Consider the following 20,263-nt stretch of genomic DNA (forward strand, 5'->3'; position numbering starts at 1 on the left):
GGCCCTCTTTCCTGCTTATGCAGGGGGTCGGACTCGATGATCTATTGAGGTCCCTTCCGACCCTAGCATCTATGAATCTATGAATCTATGATTGTAAGGTGGAGGATGCAGAAGAATGGGAAGACAAGAAAAGGGAATTGTAGGATTGTTGGATACCATTATTGCCCAGTCTATATGCTCTCACCCCAGAAGGATTTCCTGTGCTTTAAGTCTGCAGGGTGAGGAAAGTCCCAAAGACAACAGAAAAGGGTACACTAAGAAGCAAACAGCAGTGTGTTCCACCTCACATGAAGAAGTTAGCAGAACTTCCAGGTTAGGGGTTGAGTACCACTAAGAGCAGGTGTTTTGGGTTTAACTGCCTTTAGGTATGTGCTTGAGATTGGCCTTAATTTCACCCCATGAGTGTTCACATAGCCTTAATTTGCTAATATAGGGATAGGTCCCAAAAGGGCTGCTTTTTTTAAATAAAAAAAATACTTTTTTATTATTAAAATATGTGTTTTTTAAAAACCTTAAGAAAAAGAATTACAATGATCTTGAAAACAGGGCAAGGAAAAAACCATGCCCTTGACTTCCCAGAATGCTCCTTAGCAAGCCTGATCACAAACTGGTTTTGGGATGGCCTCTTTGAGGACCCAGTATTAGAACAGAAAACTTTTGCTACATGATATCTCTTTGCCTTCTCCTTTTTCTGACACAACCCTGTCCTATATAAATATTCTGTAAATTATATTGGCATACATTTAACAAAGTATACAGAGTTCAAAGAACAATAAGCTATGTTTTACCTGAGTATATCTTTTTAGGACAGAATGGAGGCTTTGTTCCCTTATCACTAATTGGAGATACCATCACAGTATAGATATCCCCACAAGGTATCTCAGTGACATCACAAAACCTCAAACCAGACTTAGGGGTACAGGTGAAATTGCCTTTTGATCCATATAGATGTGTAGTATAGTTTATCAGTCCTGTAGAAGCCCTCCAGTATATTCGGATACCATTATTGCCCAATCTATATAATTTCACTCCAAAAGGACAGCAAGCACCTAATAAGGAAAATAAACACATGTCTATAAATAGTTTATGCACTTTTATGAAAGAAATTGTAAATTTTTCTTAATAGGTTTTTATCAGATGAAGTGAAAACTTTCCAGTACCTATATTTAGACTACAAAGATTTACAAAGACAGAGCAATTGTACCAAGTGGGGAATAGGGGAATAAAAATGACCCACCAAATTTCCAAGCAGAGTGGGGCTGGAATACAGCCCTGTTTACAATTGTGAATTGGAAATCTGGTCAGTATTGCTCCATAACCAGTGTAACAAGGAATATAACAAGCTCCACATCCAGCATAACAAGTTTACTGGATGCTGGATTGTTGCAGAACCTGTGATCCCTCTCCCATCTCCAAACTTCTGCTTGGCTCCTGCTGTTTGGATCTAGTATGTAGCCCCATTCCACAGTGTAGAAAGGGAATCACAGTGTACAGATGATCTACCCATAACCCTGAAGCTAGACCAAGGGATTTAAGTGCTGTAGCGAGTTTGTCTAAATTTCACTGACATTACATCTATGAAAAATAGGGATTTGTAAATGTATTAACTATTGGTTTACTCTCAGTTACAACCTTAATATGAAACTAAGACTTGTTTTAGTATACTGTATCTTTCTTTTATTTTCCGTCACATTTTTTGTTTACATACTGGAAGAATAGCCTTGATACATGCAGTCTGATGTCAAGCCAGTTTCACTAATTGCTTTCAGAGACACTGTATAGTTGGTGCCACATGTGATGCATCCCAGGAGACACTGGTTTTGGAGAGTGTGGCACCTGGCCCATCCTTTTGGTGATTCCAGTACTGTTACATATGTCTGTGCACCAGTCCCAGCAGACCAGCTGATATTTGTTACAGATTGCGTCAGTTGAGTTAATGTCAGATCATTAGGGCAACAAGGAGCTTCAGAGAAAACAAAGAAAGAAAATTCAACACTTTTCTGCTAAGATCATATGCAGTCACTTTTGTCAACATCTTTGTTTTAGACGTACTTAGTTTAAATAATGTTAAATTAAAAAACTGTCAATTTTTAAAATATTTTCATTGCCCTTTAGGCCTGGTCCAGGCTTTGTTAAAGTCACTGGCAGACTTTCTGCTGATTCAATGAAAGTTGGATGAGAACATTAGGAAGAAGTACAATGTTAGGAGCAGTCCTTTAAAAATAAATAAGGGGAGAAGGGTGGAAGGAATGCATATTTTTAGGCAAATATTACCAAAGTGGTTAGATATTAATCTTCATTCAGCATGCTAAAGTAGATCAAATATAATATACTAATAAGACCAGACAAACACAAGAAAAAATTTTCCATAGTGAGATAAAGCTATTATCCTTGGATTACTATGTGAAGATTTTTATGAGCGAGTTCTGCTCAGTGGAACAAAGTGAGTACAACCAGTCATTGAAATCCCAATGTCTCTCTTAGTCCTATATTAAAGATCTAATTGCTAACAAGGAAGCCATGCACTGCATAAAAATGGTGTGCTATGAAACCCTGTGACCCATGAAATATAAGTGCTTCTAATTAGGGTTTCTCAGTATAATGTAGCCACTAAAGAGTAACATGGCCCCTATCTCACACACACACACACACACACACACACACACACACACACACACACACACTTGGGCAGATGTCATATCATTCCATATTAAACAGTAATACACATATATACACTGTGAAAAAAACAGATGGACATAAAACTACACATATCTATCAGAATTATATACATGGTAATGCTTATATTTTCAGTTACATTTCATACTGATTGCCACATACCGGTTTCGAAAGGGATGCTGTAGCTAGGTAAGCTTTGTCCTACTGTTGTACTTGCCACGACACTAACAAAGAAGACTGATCCACAGGGAAGATTTGTTATGGAGCAGGAATTCCCAGAACTAGTGCAATGCCACAATCCAGCCTCTCCTCTGGCAGTTACAATATATGTAGCTTCATCATTATTTGACTGCCAGTACACGCTAATTATGGAAAGCGCATCCTTTGAGATATTTGTTATTTCAGGACTGCATGGGGCTGAAAGATTTCATATTGAGCAGGTTTAAGCCGTGAATTTATCAATATAGAACTCTTCTTATTGTATATGGTGGTCAACAACTGTGAATTATTGTGGCTATTTGACAGAGGCAATTTCATTTAGTAACCTATTAAAATAGTTTGGAACAGTTTACAAGCACATACATCTTAAATAAATATTACAGACACAACTCTTGATTAATTGACCAGCTAAATTCCACAAAATACATAGTGTGATCATAAATCTGATTTTAAAAGTGCAGGGCTTCAGTAGTTTTCAATCCAACCACTTAATTGGGTGCCTGATTGTAAATTTAGGAGTCTACATACACCTTTAAAAAAACAACAACAACAACAACAAAAAACCCTTTATACTAGATTTGCTTTTCTTTGTCAACTAGACATTATAACAACCTTACTTAGCAACTGGATCATAAAATTGCTAACTATTCATTTCTTATGTAAATCATAATTGTTCATAGGGTCCTATTGAACGCTTGGTCTTTTTGCCTGGGTTCCATTCTGAGGCAGCAAAATTATTCAAAAGTATATGATAAGATGGACAAATATCTATTTCCAGTTAAAAATTATATAATATCTTCATTAAAGCAACATAACCTCAGTAAATTACTGGTTGTGATGTAAACCTTTGAAACAGAAAGGAAAAAGAGAAATGTTGTTAAAACCATGAACCATTAGTCCTCATTTGGTGATGTTGCTTTTACTGGAAAATGATGCTTGTCTATCTCATAATTCTGAATCGTCATCATATTACGTATCTGTGGTAGCCAATTAATTTTTTCTTGTATAAAGAAAGAAAAATAGTCAAAGTACCTGTTAACACACATTTAGATGCACAGGATGTGTTGCTACCCCTGATTTCACTGAAAGAATAAACAGTGATGTTATATTGGGTGTTACACTGCAGTGAAGACAGAGTGCAAACTGTAGCAGTGTCGTTACAAAGTACCACACCAGTCCAATCAACAGCTTTTGTTTCATACATTTCAGCACCACGGACAGGAGACCAAACAATCTCAATTGTATCGCTGGACACAAACACTGGATGAATGTCACTAGGGCAACACGGTGCTAAAAACAAAGAAAGAACATCAACACTAATTTATGCCCTCATTATCAAAAATTGCCATATGTCACCCACACTGATGAATTTTTCATGCATCCGAAGCTAAATCTATTTGAATCAATTCCATGTCCCTTATTTGAACACAGAAAATTCTATTTTACATCCTCTTGTGGGCAAAGAATATTCTTTCATCTATTTGGAGTCTTGATTGCAGTAATAATTTACTAATCTGAAAAGAACTCTTTATACTCATATTGTGCCTTCCATTTTAGGATCTGAAGTATTTAGTAATTGCCAAGTTAAGCCTCAAAAGTTCTTGATGATCTATGCATTTTCTTATTTTACAGATAAGGAGAACAGAAATTTATGGAAGTTTGGGAACTTACAGCAAGGCTATGACACATCCTGAACTAGAATTCAGGTTTCTTGACTCCCAGTATTGTACATTACCCATAAGACTATATTCCCTTCACTTATCAAAATATCTTAGAATGCTCACACATTTTAGAATTTATAAATTGGTGTTGTCACACTTGACTAACACATTGGCTACTCAAGTTAACATTGATTGTGGTTTAAAATTGAACCCTCTAGTATATTTGCTAAATGCACCTTATCTTGATGGTGGTCAAATGGCCAAACATTTTCCTTCACTTTTTTCAGCAGAAAATTGTCTTTCAATTACACAGTTTGTTGTAAAGAGTGCTTGCTTTCCATAGAGAACTATAACTCATTGTTAAAAACAGACACACCCAAGAAACCTGAAGTGTTTGGTTTGGGGAATTCTGCTGCAATGTCTCATGCCCCCATTCTGCTAGATAGTCCAGGTTCCCTAGGCAGCCTACATTTTCCATGATGTACCATGGTGGCCCAGAAGGGAGACTGTGCTGCATCATAGGAGCCCAGGTTTCTAGATGCAAACAGCAGCTGTACCAAATATTAACTTCCATGAGGTACTGCAGAAGCCTCTAAAACTGAAATGTTCTGGCATAAATGTAACATCCTCTGTCATTTTTTTTTAAATGTTTGATCAGAAATGGTCAGCTTTTATTCAGGATTAAAAAAAAAAGAAAGAATTCAATCAAATGCAAATGAATAAATAAATTGCTACTTACCAGTAGTATAATTGAGTACTTCACCTGAGGGACTCTGCCCTGCTTTGTTGTATGCAAAAACACTAATGAAATACATGAAACCGCAGTCTGACTGGAAGTGGCACTGGGTATGAGATGTGTTGCAATGTACCTCCAAGCCATCATCACTTTTCACAAAAACTACATAATATTCACCAAGATCTACATTAGACCAGGACACTGACAGGTTACCAGGATCATCCTCTTCAATTGTTATACTTCCTGGTGCACAAGGGACTGGAAAACCAGATTTAAAACAAAAACAAAGGGAGAGGGACAGAACTTATTATTGTATTTGCAGAATTTATTTAAATAAACACTTTTACTATGCAAAAACACAAGCGTATTTAGAGTTTGGCATGTTTGGCTTGGATAGCTGAAACACGCCCAAGTGAGAAAAGAACAACTTATCTGGATTTTTAAAAAGGTGCAACAATAACGTGTGGTTACATTAAAATGTTACTTTCAGAAGGTAAATGCATATTGAGTACAGAATGCATCGTTTATGTATTTTAAACAGAACAAAGTACATGCTACTGCAGTCACGTGCATAAGAAAGATCTTGTATGGCTTAAAGTCCACATATAAATAATAGCACAGGCATCAAATATTTAAATTTAAAAAGTGTCATGTCTTATGACAGGAAATTGTAGGTTTGAATGGGCTGAAAGCAGTTGGAATGTGAAAACCTTTACATGAGAAACCCTTATAGATTGAAATTCTATGGTGGCATTCCAAAATAGCACATATAAATGAGAACCATACTGGTAATTGACTTAATAACTCTTCTGCTTTCCCTTTCTGCTTTAAAGGTCTTTATCACAACCAGCATTTTGATGCAATGGTGCTGCTTTAACTGGAAAGATGTTTGACCATTATAATCACCATTGTCATTCGTATCCATGGTAACCCCTGGATGTCCCAGTGTATATCATACCTCCATTATGCTAGGCACTGTACAAATAAATACATAGGCATATATGTTCTCTGATTTAAAAGTGATTGAGGAGAGAAATAACAGTATTATTAGACACCAGAATTGTGAAGATTGGTTGAACTGTATGGTATTTTCTATTTCAACAGCAACTTGCTTTAAAGAATTTCAATGTACTTTTCTAAGGATGCACAAGGATGACACGCCAATTCGTGAAGCATTCCATATTCAAAAAACAAACGAACAAATAAAAATACTCTCTTATTAAACCTCATGGACAACCCTTGAGAATAGGCTACAGTAGGGAAGCAGCAACATTATGATTCTATAATTGTTGAAACTGAGTCAGAAACATGGCTAAGTGACTTGCCTATGGTCATGGAGTAAGTCTGCATAAGTAACAAAAGGCCTTTACCATAAATCTATCATTCATTCTGGTCCAGAGCTCCTGTGAGGTCTCCACCCAGACAGGCCCCTTGGATGGGTCAGCAGTGCCCTGGCCCCTGTCTGCAGGGGTTGGCCTGGTGGGACCTCTGAAGCCTGGGGGTAGCATGAGGGCCGGGGGTTCCCTTGCCTGTGCCCAGATTGAGGCCTGGAGGGACAGGTGAGGGGACTCCAGGCAGAGGTGAGCAGGCTGTGGGGGATCAGGGCTACAGAAGATAAGATTGATGGATATTTTCATTCTCTGCAGGACCAGACACCTGGCGCATCACGGGAGAGTCCCAAGACAGCTGAATGGAGGATGGTCACCTCCAGAGCTAGACAGTGTGCGGCTGTGACTGCTTCCCCAACACAACTGGGGAACAGATACAAAACTCTGGCAGCACTAGAGGATGATGCAGCAGAGGAAGCCACAGGGGAAGACATGTCCACAACAAACACCAAGCAGGCTGAATGACAACTGAGCAGCTGGTGGAAGAGATGCTGGGTCATCATGATGGGCGATTCCCTCCTGAGAGGCACAGAGGGGCCTATCGATCAACTGGATCCCATGGCATGGGAGATTTGCTGCCTACCTAGAGCCAGGATCCGGGACATCACTGAGAGGATTCCCAACCTCATCCAACCCTCTGATTACTATCCCATGGTCCTCATCCATGTGGGCATGAATGATGCGGCCAGGAGTAGTCCGGATCGCATCATGAGTGACTACGGGGCTCTGAGGGCCAGGCTTAGGAAGTTCTCATCCATCCTTCTGGTCAGCAGTCGCCATCAGCATCAGGACGCCTGCATCAGAGAAGTCAACCTCCAGCTCCGGAGTTTGTGCCATCATGCAGGTTTTGGCTTCTACAACCACAATCCACACTTCCATGAGAGGGGCATCCTGGGACAAGATGGTCTTCATCTCTCTTCTAAAGGTAAGAGTCTGTTCTCTTGCAGGTTGGCTAATCTCTTCTGAAGGGCTTTAAACTAGGTTCATTGGGGGACGGGGAAGCAGAGGATAAGGAGAACCTAGGATCAGTGAGTCACGAGCAATGCACTGGATCAGCCCAGGTAAGCACTAAGGGACCCAACAGACATCAGGACAAAGGGGTACCAAGGACACCCACTGAGGGGGAATCTGCAGGTACAAGGTAACCTAGGGGATAGTGACCATTGATTGATTGAATTCACTATCTGGCAAAGGGTAGGTAAACTAACCAGCAGGGCTGAAGTGCTAAACTTCAGAAAGGCTAACTTCAGTGTGCTTAGGATATTAGTTAGTGAGGTGTTAAAGCTCAAGAGCATTGGTGAAATGGGGGTCCAGGAAGGGTGGCTGTTCCTCAAGGGAGCGATCCTATGGGCGCAAAAGGAGACAATCCCATTGCACATAAAAGGGGGCAAAGGGGCCAAGAAGCTCTCTTGGCTGAACAGAGAAGTGCAGGAAATCCTAAGGGCAAAGAAAGAGGCTGTGGAAACAGGGGGTAGCTACCAAGGAGGAATATACCTCCCTGGCTCCCACTCACAGGGAATCAGTCAGGAAGGCCAAAGCAGGAGGGATAGACACAGGAGGGACACCAGCCCACCAACTGTTAGTGCAGACTTAGTGAAGGGGCACTTTGAGGCGCTGGATGTGTTCAAATCAGTGGACCCAGATGAACTTCATCCAAGGGTGCTGAAGGAATTAGCTAGTATCATAGCAGAGCCACTGGCATGGCTGTTCAAGCGCTCATGGTGCTCTGGTCAGGTCTCAGGACTGGAAAAGGGCCAGTGTGGTCCCTATTTTCAAGAAGGGGAGGAGAGAGGAACCGGAAAACTATAGGCCAGTTAGTCTCACCTCTGTCCTTAGGAAAACTATGGAAAAAATCATTAAGGATCACATTTGTGGGAGCCCAGCAGGGGAAATAATGCTGAAAGAAAATTAGCACGGATTCACTGCAAGTAGATCCTGCCTGACTAACCTTGTTCCTTTTTATGACCAGGTCACAAAATGCTTAGATGCAGGAGTCAAGGTAGATGTCATCTACCTAGACTTTAAGAAGGCCTTTGATACGGTATCACATTCCGTTCTCATAAATCAACTGACAGGCTGCGACGTAGATGATTACACGGTCAGGTGGGTGGCAAATTGGCTTAGGGGGTCGCACCCAGAGAGCGGTGGTGGTGGATGGATCAATATCAACCTGGAAAGATGCAGGCAGTGGAGTCCCACAAGGCTCGGTCCTTGGACCGGTGCTATTCAATGTCTTCATCAGAGACTTGGACGAAGGTGCGGACAGCACTCTGTCCAAATTTGCAGATGATACCAAACTATGGGGCAAAGTGAACACACTCGAGGGTAGGGGACAGATCCAGGCAGCTCTGGACAGGCTGGAAAAATGGGCAGAATGAAATAGGATGTAGTTCAACAAAGACAAGTGCAAAGTGCTGCACCTGGGCAAAAAGACCCACCAACACACTTACAGGCTGGGGGATGACCTCAGCGGCACAGCAGCAGAAAGGGATCTTGGAGCCAATTGACTCCAAGGTGAACATGAGTCATCAATGTGACAAAGTGATCAACAAGGCTAACTGCACTTTATCATGCATTACCAGATGCATGATGAACAGGTCCAGGGAAGTGATGCTTCCCCTCTACGCGGCACTGGTCAATCCACAGTTGGAGTACTGCATCCAGTTTTGGGCACCACACTTCAAGAGCGATGTGGAGAATCTTGAGAGGGTTCAGAGGAGGGCCACTCATATGGTCAGAGTCCTGTAGGCAAGGCCCTATGAGGAGAGACTGAGGGACCTAGATCTCCTCAGCCTTCACAAGAGAAGGCTGAGAGGTGATCTTGAGGCTGCCTATAAATTCATCAGGGGAGGGCAGCAGGGAATAGGAGATGCTCTATTTACTAGGCACCCCCTGGAGTAACTAGGGACAATGGCCACAAATTGATGGAGAGCAGATTTAGTTTGGACATTAGAAAGAACTTCTTCACAGTTAGGGTTGCCAGTATCTGGAATGGGCTTCCAAGGGAGGTGGTGCTCTCCCCTACCTCAGAGGTCTTCAAGAGCTAACTTTTCCTATCACAATCCTGGTGGGTTGAGGGGTGGATAAAGCTATGGTCAGTATTTCTGTAACAAAGAATTCCCCAGGGGGTAGGGGTTGTAGTAAGTAGGATGATGCTGAAAGGTGCAACATGTATCACTTGGAAATGTTAAATTGGCTCAGTGTGAGTTTCTCCAAACTTTCACAAGTATTTTTTTTAAATAACTGAAGAGCTATGAAACCAGGAGGGGCAATTTTGTTCGGTCACTTTCTTGATTTCAAGGGAACTATTTTACCCTGATGTTCCAGAATAAATATACAGCTCAATTTCTTTAAAAATATTTTTTAATGAAATAAACAGCACTGAAAAGCTGTTTCATTGTTGTCAGGAACACAGCCAGGAAGCAGCATTCCCAGCACTGCCTCCTGGCAATACTAGCACTTAAACGAATATTGCAATGCCAGTATTTTGACAAGGTAGTGTAATTATGTATTAGTAAGTCTTTTTAAATAAGGTTAAATAAGTTATTATATGAACATATTATATGAGGAACACACACTCATGGTACTTAATCATTCTTAAATATCCTGATAATTATGGTAGCAAATTCTTGTAATATACTTAGTACTATGGGAATTTAATAAAAGGTAACTCTTGATTTCTTCTCCTATTTGATTTATTCTCCCTATAGAAGGTTATAGAAGACTACAGAAATTATTTTCATTTAGACCTTTAATTATTATTAATCTTTCTTTTTTGTGAATTCTAGAGCTGACATTAAAACATAAGCACAAGAGAAACAGTATCACAAGCACCATATTTTTCTTACCAGTTTTAAGGCTCACTGAATCTGTAGGCTTACTGGACCCAGCATCATTGCTTGCTATGACACAAATAGAGTACACGGATCCACAGTGGAGGGAGGCAATGGAGCAGGAAGTGGAGGATGTGACACAATTCAGTTTGGAGGCTCTGTTGGACGCCGTCACACTATAATTGAAGTTTCCCTCTTTTGGAGTCCAAGAAATAATGGCCTTCAGAGCTCCACTATCAAAAACTACTTGAACATCTGCTGGTGCTTGAGGACCTGCATTAGTTAAGAACAATTGTTTATACACTTAGCATATGGCCATTGACAGAAGTAATCCTTAACCAGACCCCTGGATACAAATATCCCCAAGCTCTAGGAAGTGCAGCTTTTGTGGCTTGGATCTTGCCTACCTAATTTACTCAGATCATATTTACATGGAATTATTTTCAAGGCGACTCTACTTTCTCACTGATCTGTTGAAGTCTCAGTATTTACATTAGTATTTGCTATTCACTAATGAAGAAATCCTAAATTCCTCCTGTAGTTTTAATATGGACCTCAATCAGGCACAACTTTAACTGGCGTTAATGGTACCTTTGCCTGAGTAAACTTGATATGATTTAACCTTTGTCCTTTAGGTTGCCCTCTATTTCATGAGCTTAGAAATAGAGCAAGGATAATTTATACCAATTCAGGATCTCCCCCTATGTGGTCTGTTAGAAATGCAAACGCAAATACAACTATAAATATTTTTAAATTGTGCTTTTACACTAAAAATTAAATAATACTTACTTGTTCTTTGGTTGTATATGAAATCATCTCCAGGTATTCCATTGACATTCCAGGCATGAGCTTTGATGGTATAGAGAGTTCCTGAATCTAGACTGGTAAACACCAACGAGGTATTGGTAGTATTCTCTTTCACCATATTGCCCAAGCCATCTGATCTCATTATGGACACAGAGAATCCAACTGCCATATGTACAGCTCTCCAGCTCACCACGATGGAGTCATAACTTGGGGAACTTGCAGACAGAACTGGAGCAGCCAGGACTGTCGATGACAAATCTACATTCACTACTGGGATTTCCATAAAGAGCAATACTGTTCAAAAGCTAAATGTGATAACGTCAGACAGGGTTAAAGAGTCACATGCCTTGAGAGTAAGGACAAAATTCAGTAGTGACACAAACCACAGTATAAATTGGTCAAAGAATAAAGAGGCAAGGTAGCTTATTTTGTACCAGTGGATTATTTTGTAGGCTGGCAGAATGGCCAACACACCAAACAGTGAAAGGATGACAAGCACAACAAAAGAAGCAACTGAAGGAGGGGAATGATAAATTAGAACTCGTTATATCTTCTGATTACCTTAGGCCTTCCTTTCCATTGCTTCCCTATCCTTCCACTCTTAAGGGTCAGTATATGTATTAACTGGAAAGCAAATCCAAGTGTTTAGAGTCACAAAACAGAGAGAATACATTGTAAAGGTTTTAGACTTATGCCCACAAAGTCACGTGTAAATTATGCAAGTCAGCCCATGGGTTCCAATAAAATCTTTATACCATGGCACCTCATATTATATCTGCCATACATATTTTTAATGCTGTAGAGAGCTTTCAATATCTTTAAGACTGTATTTTCACTGTCTTCTGACCATAAAACCAAAGTCCAAAGACTAACTATCCAAGCTGTGGAAAAAAAAGTATAATTAATACACTTCTGAAATCTCTAAAATTAACCCAGCATCATTCTATTAATCATGTCCTCATTTTAAGGTTCAAATATCACTGCTGCATCCTACAGGAAAACTGAAAATTTCTTCTTCCTAAATGTATGAATTCCAGATCTAGAATTCTAGATTTTTTAGCCTTGATACAAAATTAAATATGAGACTTTGGTCAAGGCCTGTATCTTGTTCGTGTGAGCCAATGATCAGGAGCATTTTGGGAATCTGAAAACTGTACAATGATAAATGCATATAGCACTGTAAATTATCACCTGCAATCTATTACCTGGGTAGCATAACTACACATATGGCTCTACATCTGCTTTTCACTTCCATAGTACCTTCTTTCAAGGCTGTAAGAGCTCTTTTAAAACAATGACTTGTAAGACTACTGCAAGTTAGTGTTATTGTCCACATTACAAATGAGAAATTAAAGAACAGACAAAGTACAAAAGCAGAGCTGGCAATACAATCCAAGATAATACTCATTAATCTGTCACATCTATACTCATATAATATTCCTCAACTACTACAATGGTGGCACTTACAGGAAGATTTAAATACAAGATTTTACTAATCATTATCAGTACAAATTAGTTGTTTTAATATTCCCTACCAGACTTTTATAAGAATTGGTTAGAAAGTGTTACAGAATATACATTTTGCATTACAATATTACAGTTTTCTAGATAAAATAAAAGTTACCTGTCTTTGCCTTTCTTGAAGGTGAAGGCTGGCTCTTTCCTCCAGAGTTTATAGATCTGATGGTGATTTTGTACAGTGTAGCAGCCTTCAACCCTGTCACTGTGCCTGGGGAATTTGTGATAATCGTTTCAATAAAAGACTCCCCATCTTGTGCAGTTAGCAGATAACTGGTAGCCCCAGGGACAGCTGTCCATTCCACTGTGATACTGTTGCTCAGTTTTGAATAAGCTTGATCAATAATGGGCATCTCGGGAGCTAAAATTAAAAAACCAACAGGTATGTTAAACTTTTAAAAAGCCATAGTCTTCAAGCATTCCAGAGGCATAATCAGAAGTAGTCAGCACGTGTCTCCATCTTCTTAGACACTTTTGTTTTAATTTCTTTAAGTCAAACAGTACATTTAACTAATATCAAAAATATAACTGCTGACTTTCATGCAAGGAAGTGAGACTGGGTCCTTAAGCATCCATAATGCAGCAAGCAATGAAAAAAATTCCTTAGGGCTGTAAATATAACAGGGTTTTAGTGTTGTTGCTACCATGGTTCAGGAAACGTATAAAAGAAGGTTTATTGGGTTTATTGCATCAATTGTGTAATTGGGAGAACTGTTCTGACCTAAGAAGTGACACTAGATGGCTTGAAGCTTGTTCAGTCTTTCTCCGAGCTGTACAGTTGGTCCATCAGAAGATATTACAAAAAGCCTTGCCTCATAAAATTAAAATACAATTTACCCAATAACTAATTTGGCAAGCCTTCCATGCAGAAATTTCTTATACAAAACATAAAGGAGCTTTGTTCTCAGGGGGCTTGCAGGAATAGGTTTTTGATATACAGAACATCAGCATATTGTGCCATTTCTGACATGCCTGAGCTAAGTAGGGAGTAAAAATGGGTAGATTTCATTTAAAACTTCAAGGGGAAAATCAATGTAAACTTTATTGTACTAAATCCCCCAGTAAGAAAAAAATCTTCTGGAAAAAAAAGTATTTCCAAAGTTTTTCAAGTCGAATAATTTTATAAGGAATTTTCAACAGATTGTTTTCTAAATAAATTTCTGTAATTAAACAGAGAAAATAGGAGATCTGTCTACAGAAGTTCTTATACCATACCCATAATTAACTTCAACAGTACATAAATTCTAAATGGGAATACAATGTAAACTTTTCACAGTCCTCACTGAGTCCTCACTCATACCATATTAGTTTTCAATTAAAATCATGATGGATGATTTCAAAAGTTGTGCTTTGATTGGCTGGGAAGAAATGTATGGCATGCAAGGTATACGTGCAAACACACATACACAAAAAAGAAGAGAGGAAAGTGAAATCAGTGGGAAAATGTCCATACATCTCAGCAGGGGGAGGAGCTAGAAGTATAACAACATATAGTGGGTGAAGTCCTGGCTGTGTTGAAGGCAATGGAGATTTTGCTGAGCAAGCCATCCCATACTAACCTGTTAACTGCATAGTCTGTGCTTCAGCCAGGATAATTCCATTCTCATCAATTGCTTCCACTTTCACAGTGTGGATAGTATTGGGGGTTAGTGGAGTTAGGATGCCTATAAGAGTAACATCACTGAAATGAACCATTACAGAATGGCACACTACGTTCACAGGGCTTGCTGTTACCCTGTAAGAAACAGCTCCTGAAAACTTCGGCCATCTGAGATAAACACTTCTTGATGTCACATCATAAATGGATATAGAAAAGCCTGCAAAAAACGCCAAGCCCAGAAAAACATGTTAATCTTTCAAATCTGAAACATACTACTAAGCAAAGTTTTTGGATGTGCTTTGTAATAGGGTTGCCAACTCTGTTTAAGTCTATTCTAGGAGGTTTCATCACAACATAATTAAATTAATTACGGTGTGTAAACTTTACGTCAAGAAGGCAAATGCACATTACCATTACATTTAAAAAACCCATGGGAGTACTGTATAAATTGGATTCAACATTTAATATTTATTTTAATGAATGCCCTATCATTTCTCTCTCGGGTGACTCCCAGCAGTCTCCTGGAGATTTGTATCTAATTCCTGGAGACTCCAGGGCAAACCTTGAGGGTTGGCAACCCCACTTTATAAGCCTGATAACCTGGACTTAGCCTCATCTTCAGATGGCAGGCATTCAGAACTTCTGGAAGTCAATCCCTCTAAAGCAGGGGTGAACAATTCACCCTGTACTCTGGGCCAGATCCAGGCTGTGGGGCATCTTGGTTGATTAGATCTGTGGGGCTGTTGGTGATGGGGGCAGCAGCACATGCAGTTGTGGCAGTGGGACAAGCAATTGTGGGCTAGGTAACTGCTTGCTGTGATAGGTGGCACAAGCATTGGTGGGCAAGCAGCCACAAGGTGAGTGGAGCTGTGTTGGCACAGCCATCATTCACCCCTTTGCTTCCAAGAGTCATGTTCACAGGGGAATGGGATTCTGTGGCAGGCCCTGCCCACTGCAAGGCACACCATCAAATTCTTTGGCCCACTGGTAGCTTAGCAGGCTGGATGAAGCAGCACCATGGGCTGGATCTGGCTCGCAGACCATATCTGACACTCATGATATGACGCATTTCACCTGGGTACTTAAAAATCTTTTGAAAATTAAAGTTTGCATTAAAAGAAAATGGAACTAGATTTTTTCTATCAATTTTTCTAAGCCATGAAATCCTGTAGTGATACTATGTTGCCAAGTCCCAAAGATTATTGTGAGTCTGGGATAACGGTCTGTCTTAAAAAGATCCAAATGTTGGCACTTCATGAATACCTGAAAAAAAACCTCACTTCCATTAAAAAGGTGACTTTCTAGCCCCCCTGATTGTGGAACAAAAACAAGTATGTGACCTTAATTTATTCTGAAAAGCTTAAAAATGAGATGGCAAAATAAAGGAGAGACAAAATGTATTTTGCTAATGTTGTGATTCTTATGTAATTTCATTATTTTGCAGGGACTGACTCTCATTCTTTTTTAATATTTGAGGTTGTCAGTACTGCTTTTACTTATATTTCAGCTTTTGTAATACTGCAAATACTGGGCCAATCCTGCACTTCTCAGTGAATGAAAATCCCTGTGATTTCAAGAAGTGTTTCAACCATGAAGGGTTTATGGAGTCAAATGAGATTTCTAACAATTTGACAGAAAAATGCAATATACTATAACTACCCAAATACTGTAGTCACGTTGTTAAACTGTCATATTTAGAATTTTAGAAGACTGTAATATAATATTTCTACAATATACACTAAATGGATTCTTCTCAGAGCTCAATCCTGCATTCATGCTTCAATCAAAATATGCACTCAAGCCAAGAGGAGTTCTGGGCACACAAAGAATACGAGACTGAAGAAAAGAAAAGGTGATTTGTGTTGCATGTTTAGTTTTAATATTATACAAAACAGAATCAAAAGTTGTAGTTCAAGAGAAAAAAATACGTATCACAAACTGAGCAGACACTAAGCAATCTGCAGTTGACAGTAGCAAGGCTATATAGATACTGGATATTTCCTAAGAAGACATTGTTCAATGCAAGCTGAGTTCCATCTTTGATAAGCTTCAAACTCAGACTGTAAGCAATAAGACAGAAAGCTTGTGGGGAGGTAAAATAGCATAGGGAATTATTTTTCCAAAACTACCATCTAAATTTTTTTTGCTGTAGAAAGAAACATACATTTTTATTTCAAATAAAACCAGGCCCATCAAATGTAGTTAGCATTTTCATTTACAAATTTATTCAAACTTAAAAGTCAATTTGCATCAACAATAGGAACTTTTTACGTTTTCTCGCTGTCCATTTAAAAAAAAAAAAAAAAAAAAAAAGCTGGTAACGGAAATCACCTTTTTGAGGCATTACCTGTGTTAGCTGAAATGACCTGAAAAGGAAGATTTAGAAGATTAGAAACAAGGCAAAATACTTGGTTTTGGGAAAACACAACACCTTTCATTTCTAGATGTCACAACCCCGAGCTCTTTAAATATTATAATTTTAAGCAGACAACTTATTCCTGTACTGGTTTGCTTCTTTACTCAGGGATACAGGTTGTAGCTGTGTTGGTCTACAGGCAAAAGTAATCAGAACTCTTGGGGAGGAGCTATGTTTTATTAGACCAACTAGATAGTTGCAAAATAATTATATATTTGCAATTTTTTTTAGTTGATCTAATAAAAGGTATCGCCTCCCCAAGAGTTCTGATTACTTCTTTACTCAGTACATTCAAGCATTGGCAAGCTTGTGGAAGGTGAATTGGCAAGTCAGTGGGATGCAGCATAGGTATGCAGATCACATTCCCATTTAATTTCCTCTCTGAATCTGCCTATTGATCCAGAAAGGGAAAGCTTGGAGGTGCTGACAGACTTCAAAAGACCTTGTGTTACACAAGCAGAACATTTTCCACCCCATCTCCTCCCTGCTACCCGGGTCTGTTACAGGGATCCGGCAAAAAATCAGAGTAAATGGCAGGTATCCAGGTTGTAGCCGTATTGATCGAGAGGCAAAAATAATCAAAAGTCATGGCAGGGGTGCTATCTTTTATTAGACCAACTAGATATTCGCAACAAAAAAAAGTCTTTATTTGCAAACTTTTGGGCACAGGTATAGGAGATGATGAAGGGTCCCTGTGCCCGTAAAGCTTGCAAATAAAGATTATTTTTGGAGCAAATGCCTAGTCGGTCTAATAAAAGACAGCACCTCTGCCTCGAGTTTTGAGTCCTTCAGCACGCGGCGGGGCTCGGGACGAGAGCGGAGGGAACGGGTCCTTGACAGGACCCTGCCCCTGACCAAGAACAGACCGGGGGGTTGTTTCACCCCAGCGGGCGGGCAGATAGGCGGGACGGGAGCTTACCGCCGCCAAGCTGGCGAAGGCGAGGGCAGGATACAGGACGGATTCATGTCTTCTGCCGCCCATCCTGGGGGCGCCGCCTCGCCGCGGCAGGCACGGACGGGCTCAGCGACGGCTCCTGCTCCCCACGGGCATCCCCAGGGCGCAGCTGGCTCCTTTGGGGGTACCCCGGGCACTGCCACCGGCAGAGCGCAACCTCCCGCACACCACAGTCCCAGGCCCCGCCCCCCGCCGGGCCTCGCGGGGAGGGAACGGGGCGGGGCGTTCCTCTGACTTATCGGAGCGGAGGGGGGGTAAGAGCTGGGTGACGTGAGCGCGGTGTGACGTGTATTGAGGGCGGAGTTGAGGCAGCAAGATGGCGCCGACGGGGGCTGTGGCCGGGGAGCGCGGGTTGCAGAGCCTGGTGTGGCACCGTAAGTGCGCGGGGCCGGGGCCTCCTTCTCTGTAGCGCCCGGCCCTGCTGCGCCGCGTCTGCCTGCGGCCCTGGGGCAGGCACCGCCGCCCCCTCCCTGCGAGCCCGGGGGTCCCGCGCCCGCTCCCCCGGGCTTGCCTGTTCCCGCTGTAGTTGCCGGGTGCGGTCCGTACGCGCCCGCCTGCCCCCTCCGCAGCAGAGACCTGGCGAGACGGCCTGGTCGGGTAGGGGCCGGAGCGGCTCCCCGGGGAGCCCCTAAACCAGCAAAATAAAACCGAACGAGCGTAGCACTTGGCTGTGGGGTGGGGCACAAGTGGCCTGTGGCGTTTTAGATGATGGGAAATACCGACGGTGGTAAGGCCAGGACTGGCATGACCTGCTGTCTGTTAGCTCTACCCTCAGGGAGCGCTGATCCCTAGGCTTAGACACCAGGGGCTGGGGATACTTCCTCGCACCTGAAACGTTCAGTCATTCACCACCACAAGGGAGGAGGAAGCTTTTCTGTGCAGGATGTCAGGGAATGAATTTCTGCAGAAAGCAGTCTTTTCTTTGGGCACTATGGCTGCACAAATAACTTTGCCTGTATAACTGTGGTGTACTCTTTCTTAGTCTAAGTGCTGCTCACAGCTTTTACCCAAAAGCAGTAAAGCAAATGTTTTAAGAGACTGGCTGCTTTCTCTCATGTAAGACAGTGGTTCCCAACCTTTTTATGCTGCGGACCAGAAGTGACCACGGACATGCAGACTAGCAGTGGCAGCCAACCTTTTTGTAGACTCAGTGTAAAAAAGGGTTGGTTGCTGGTCCACAGTATGCTGCTCACTTCTGGGCTTCCAGTCTGGCAGCCAACCCCTTCACGGCTCAGTACCCGGCCCAGGGGTCGGGAACCTCTCACATAAGAGACTGGTTGCTTTCTCACCATTTCATTATTCAGTGTCCTGAGAGTGAAACAGAGTAATTCTGTTGGGTGTTTGGTTGTAGCTGTGTTGGTTTAAGGACATAGGCAGGCAAGGATTTTTTGAGTAGATGGTGCTGTCCTTTAGACCGAATGAGGTTGGGGGGGTGGGGGGGGAGGAAGTTCATAGCAAGCTTTTAGGTACAGTCACCCGCCTTAAGGTATAGGAAGTCTCTGCTGTTCTGAGACTCCAAGGAATGAGAGATGCTAAAAGTGTGACAGGATGTCAGGGAGAATCTAAATATGTAGAAATTAGAATGACAAAAGGTAATGCAGGGAAGGAAGGGGGGAAAAAGCAGGTGAGTAAGGGAGACGCTACAGTGGTGGTAATTCAAGGTAGAAAAGAGGCTGTCTGTGAAAAAAGAAATAGCTGGAAATAAGGAAGACAGAGGGGAGAAAGGAGTGGGGGAAAAGAAAAGTGTACAAGGTGAGGTTAGGCAGGTACCTGGTGAGTCAGATCAGGCAGGTTGTAATGTGTCATAAATCCAATGTCTATATTAAGTCTATGATTTTTTGTATCCAGTAGACTTATGAAGTGAAGTTTGTAGGCTCGTTTACCAAATGTGTTTTGTAGGTTTCCTTTGAGGATTAGAACTGAGAGATCAGAGAGAAAGTGGCTGTCTTGTGAGAAATGTGCACCCATAGGTAGTTGGGTATTCTTGTCTTCGGATAGATTTTCAGTGTGTTCATTTTGGTGCACAGTTGTTGTTTGGTTTCTCCTGCATATTTTCCATCAGGGCATTTAGTGTACTGGATGAGATATGTAACATTTATGGAGGTGCAGGTGTAAGATCCAGGAATGGTGATGGTTCTGTTGTGGGGGTGGTGGAGATGTGTTGGCAATTTTTGCATTTCTTGTTCTGGCACGGTCTGGATCCATTTGGTGTGGTTTGGGCCATAGGGAGTTTGCTTCTGGTGATGAGGTGTTAGGGGCTTGTTTAAAGGCTAGGATGGGTGGTTCTGGAAAGAGCTCTTTAAGAATTGCGCCTTTTTCTAGTATGGATTGCAAGTTTTTTTGAGGATTTGCCATGCAGGTTCCAGAGAAGGGTGATATGTCATAACTAACAGTGTGAGAGTTGTAGGGATTTTCTTTTTGTACTGCAGCGAATCTTCACAGTGGCATTTGGGA

General features: G+C 41.3%; 2 protein-coding genes across 4 annotated transcripts in view; one reads left to right on the plus strand and one right to left on the minus strand.

Annotated features, from left to right (window-relative positions):
* FNDC7 (fibronectin type III domain containing 7) overlaps positions 1 to 17,976 on the minus strand; it is a 29,897-nt gene extending 11,921 nt beyond the window's left edge. The window contains exons 1-11 of the mRNA XM_006025644.3: positions 17,774 to 17,976; positions 16,786 to 16,804; positions 14,398 to 14,655; positions 12,945 to 13,199; positions 11,303 to 11,563; positions 10,529 to 10,786; positions 5,296 to 5,550; positions 3,928 to 4,185; positions 2,839 to 3,093; positions 1,709 to 1,963; positions 789 to 1,049 (exon numbers count right to left, since the gene is read on the minus strand). Coding sequence (XP_006025706.2) covers positions 789 to 1,049; positions 1,709 to 1,963; positions 2,839 to 3,093; positions 3,928 to 4,185; positions 5,296 to 5,550; positions 10,529 to 10,786; positions 11,303 to 11,563; positions 12,945 to 13,199; positions 14,398 to 14,655; positions 16,786 to 16,804; positions 17,774 to 17,836 — 2,398 coding nt within the window. The 5' untranslated portion in view covers positions 17,837 to 17,976. The remainder of the gene's footprint in view (positions 1 to 788; positions 1,050 to 1,708; positions 1,964 to 2,838; positions 3,094 to 3,927; positions 4,186 to 5,295; positions 5,551 to 10,528; positions 10,787 to 11,302; positions 11,564 to 12,944; positions 13,200 to 14,397; positions 14,656 to 16,785; positions 16,805 to 17,773) is intronic.
* Positions 17,977 to 18,072: 96 nt separating this feature from the next.
* The window catches only part of STXBP3 (syntaxin binding protein 3), a 47,192-nt gene continuing 45,001 nt past the window's right edge, over positions 18,073 to 20,263 (plus strand). For 2 of the 3 annotated variants that reach the window (XM_006025645.3, XM_006025647.3), the window contains exon 1: positions 18,073 to 18,183. In XM_006025645.3, coding sequence (XP_006025707.1) covers positions 18,126 to 18,183 — 58 coding nt within the window. In that variant the 5' untranslated portion in view covers positions 18,073 to 18,125. The remainder of the gene's footprint in view (positions 18,184 to 20,263) is intronic. The other variant, XM_025206489.1, reaches the window with a different exon arrangement.

This window comes from Alligator sinensis, unplaced genomic scaffold (assembly GCF_000455745.1).
Source record: "Alligator sinensis unplaced genomic scaffold, ASM45574v1 scaffold535_1, whole genome shotgun sequence".
NCBI lineage: Eukaryota > Metazoa > Chordata > Crocodylia > Alligatoridae > Alligator > Alligator sinensis.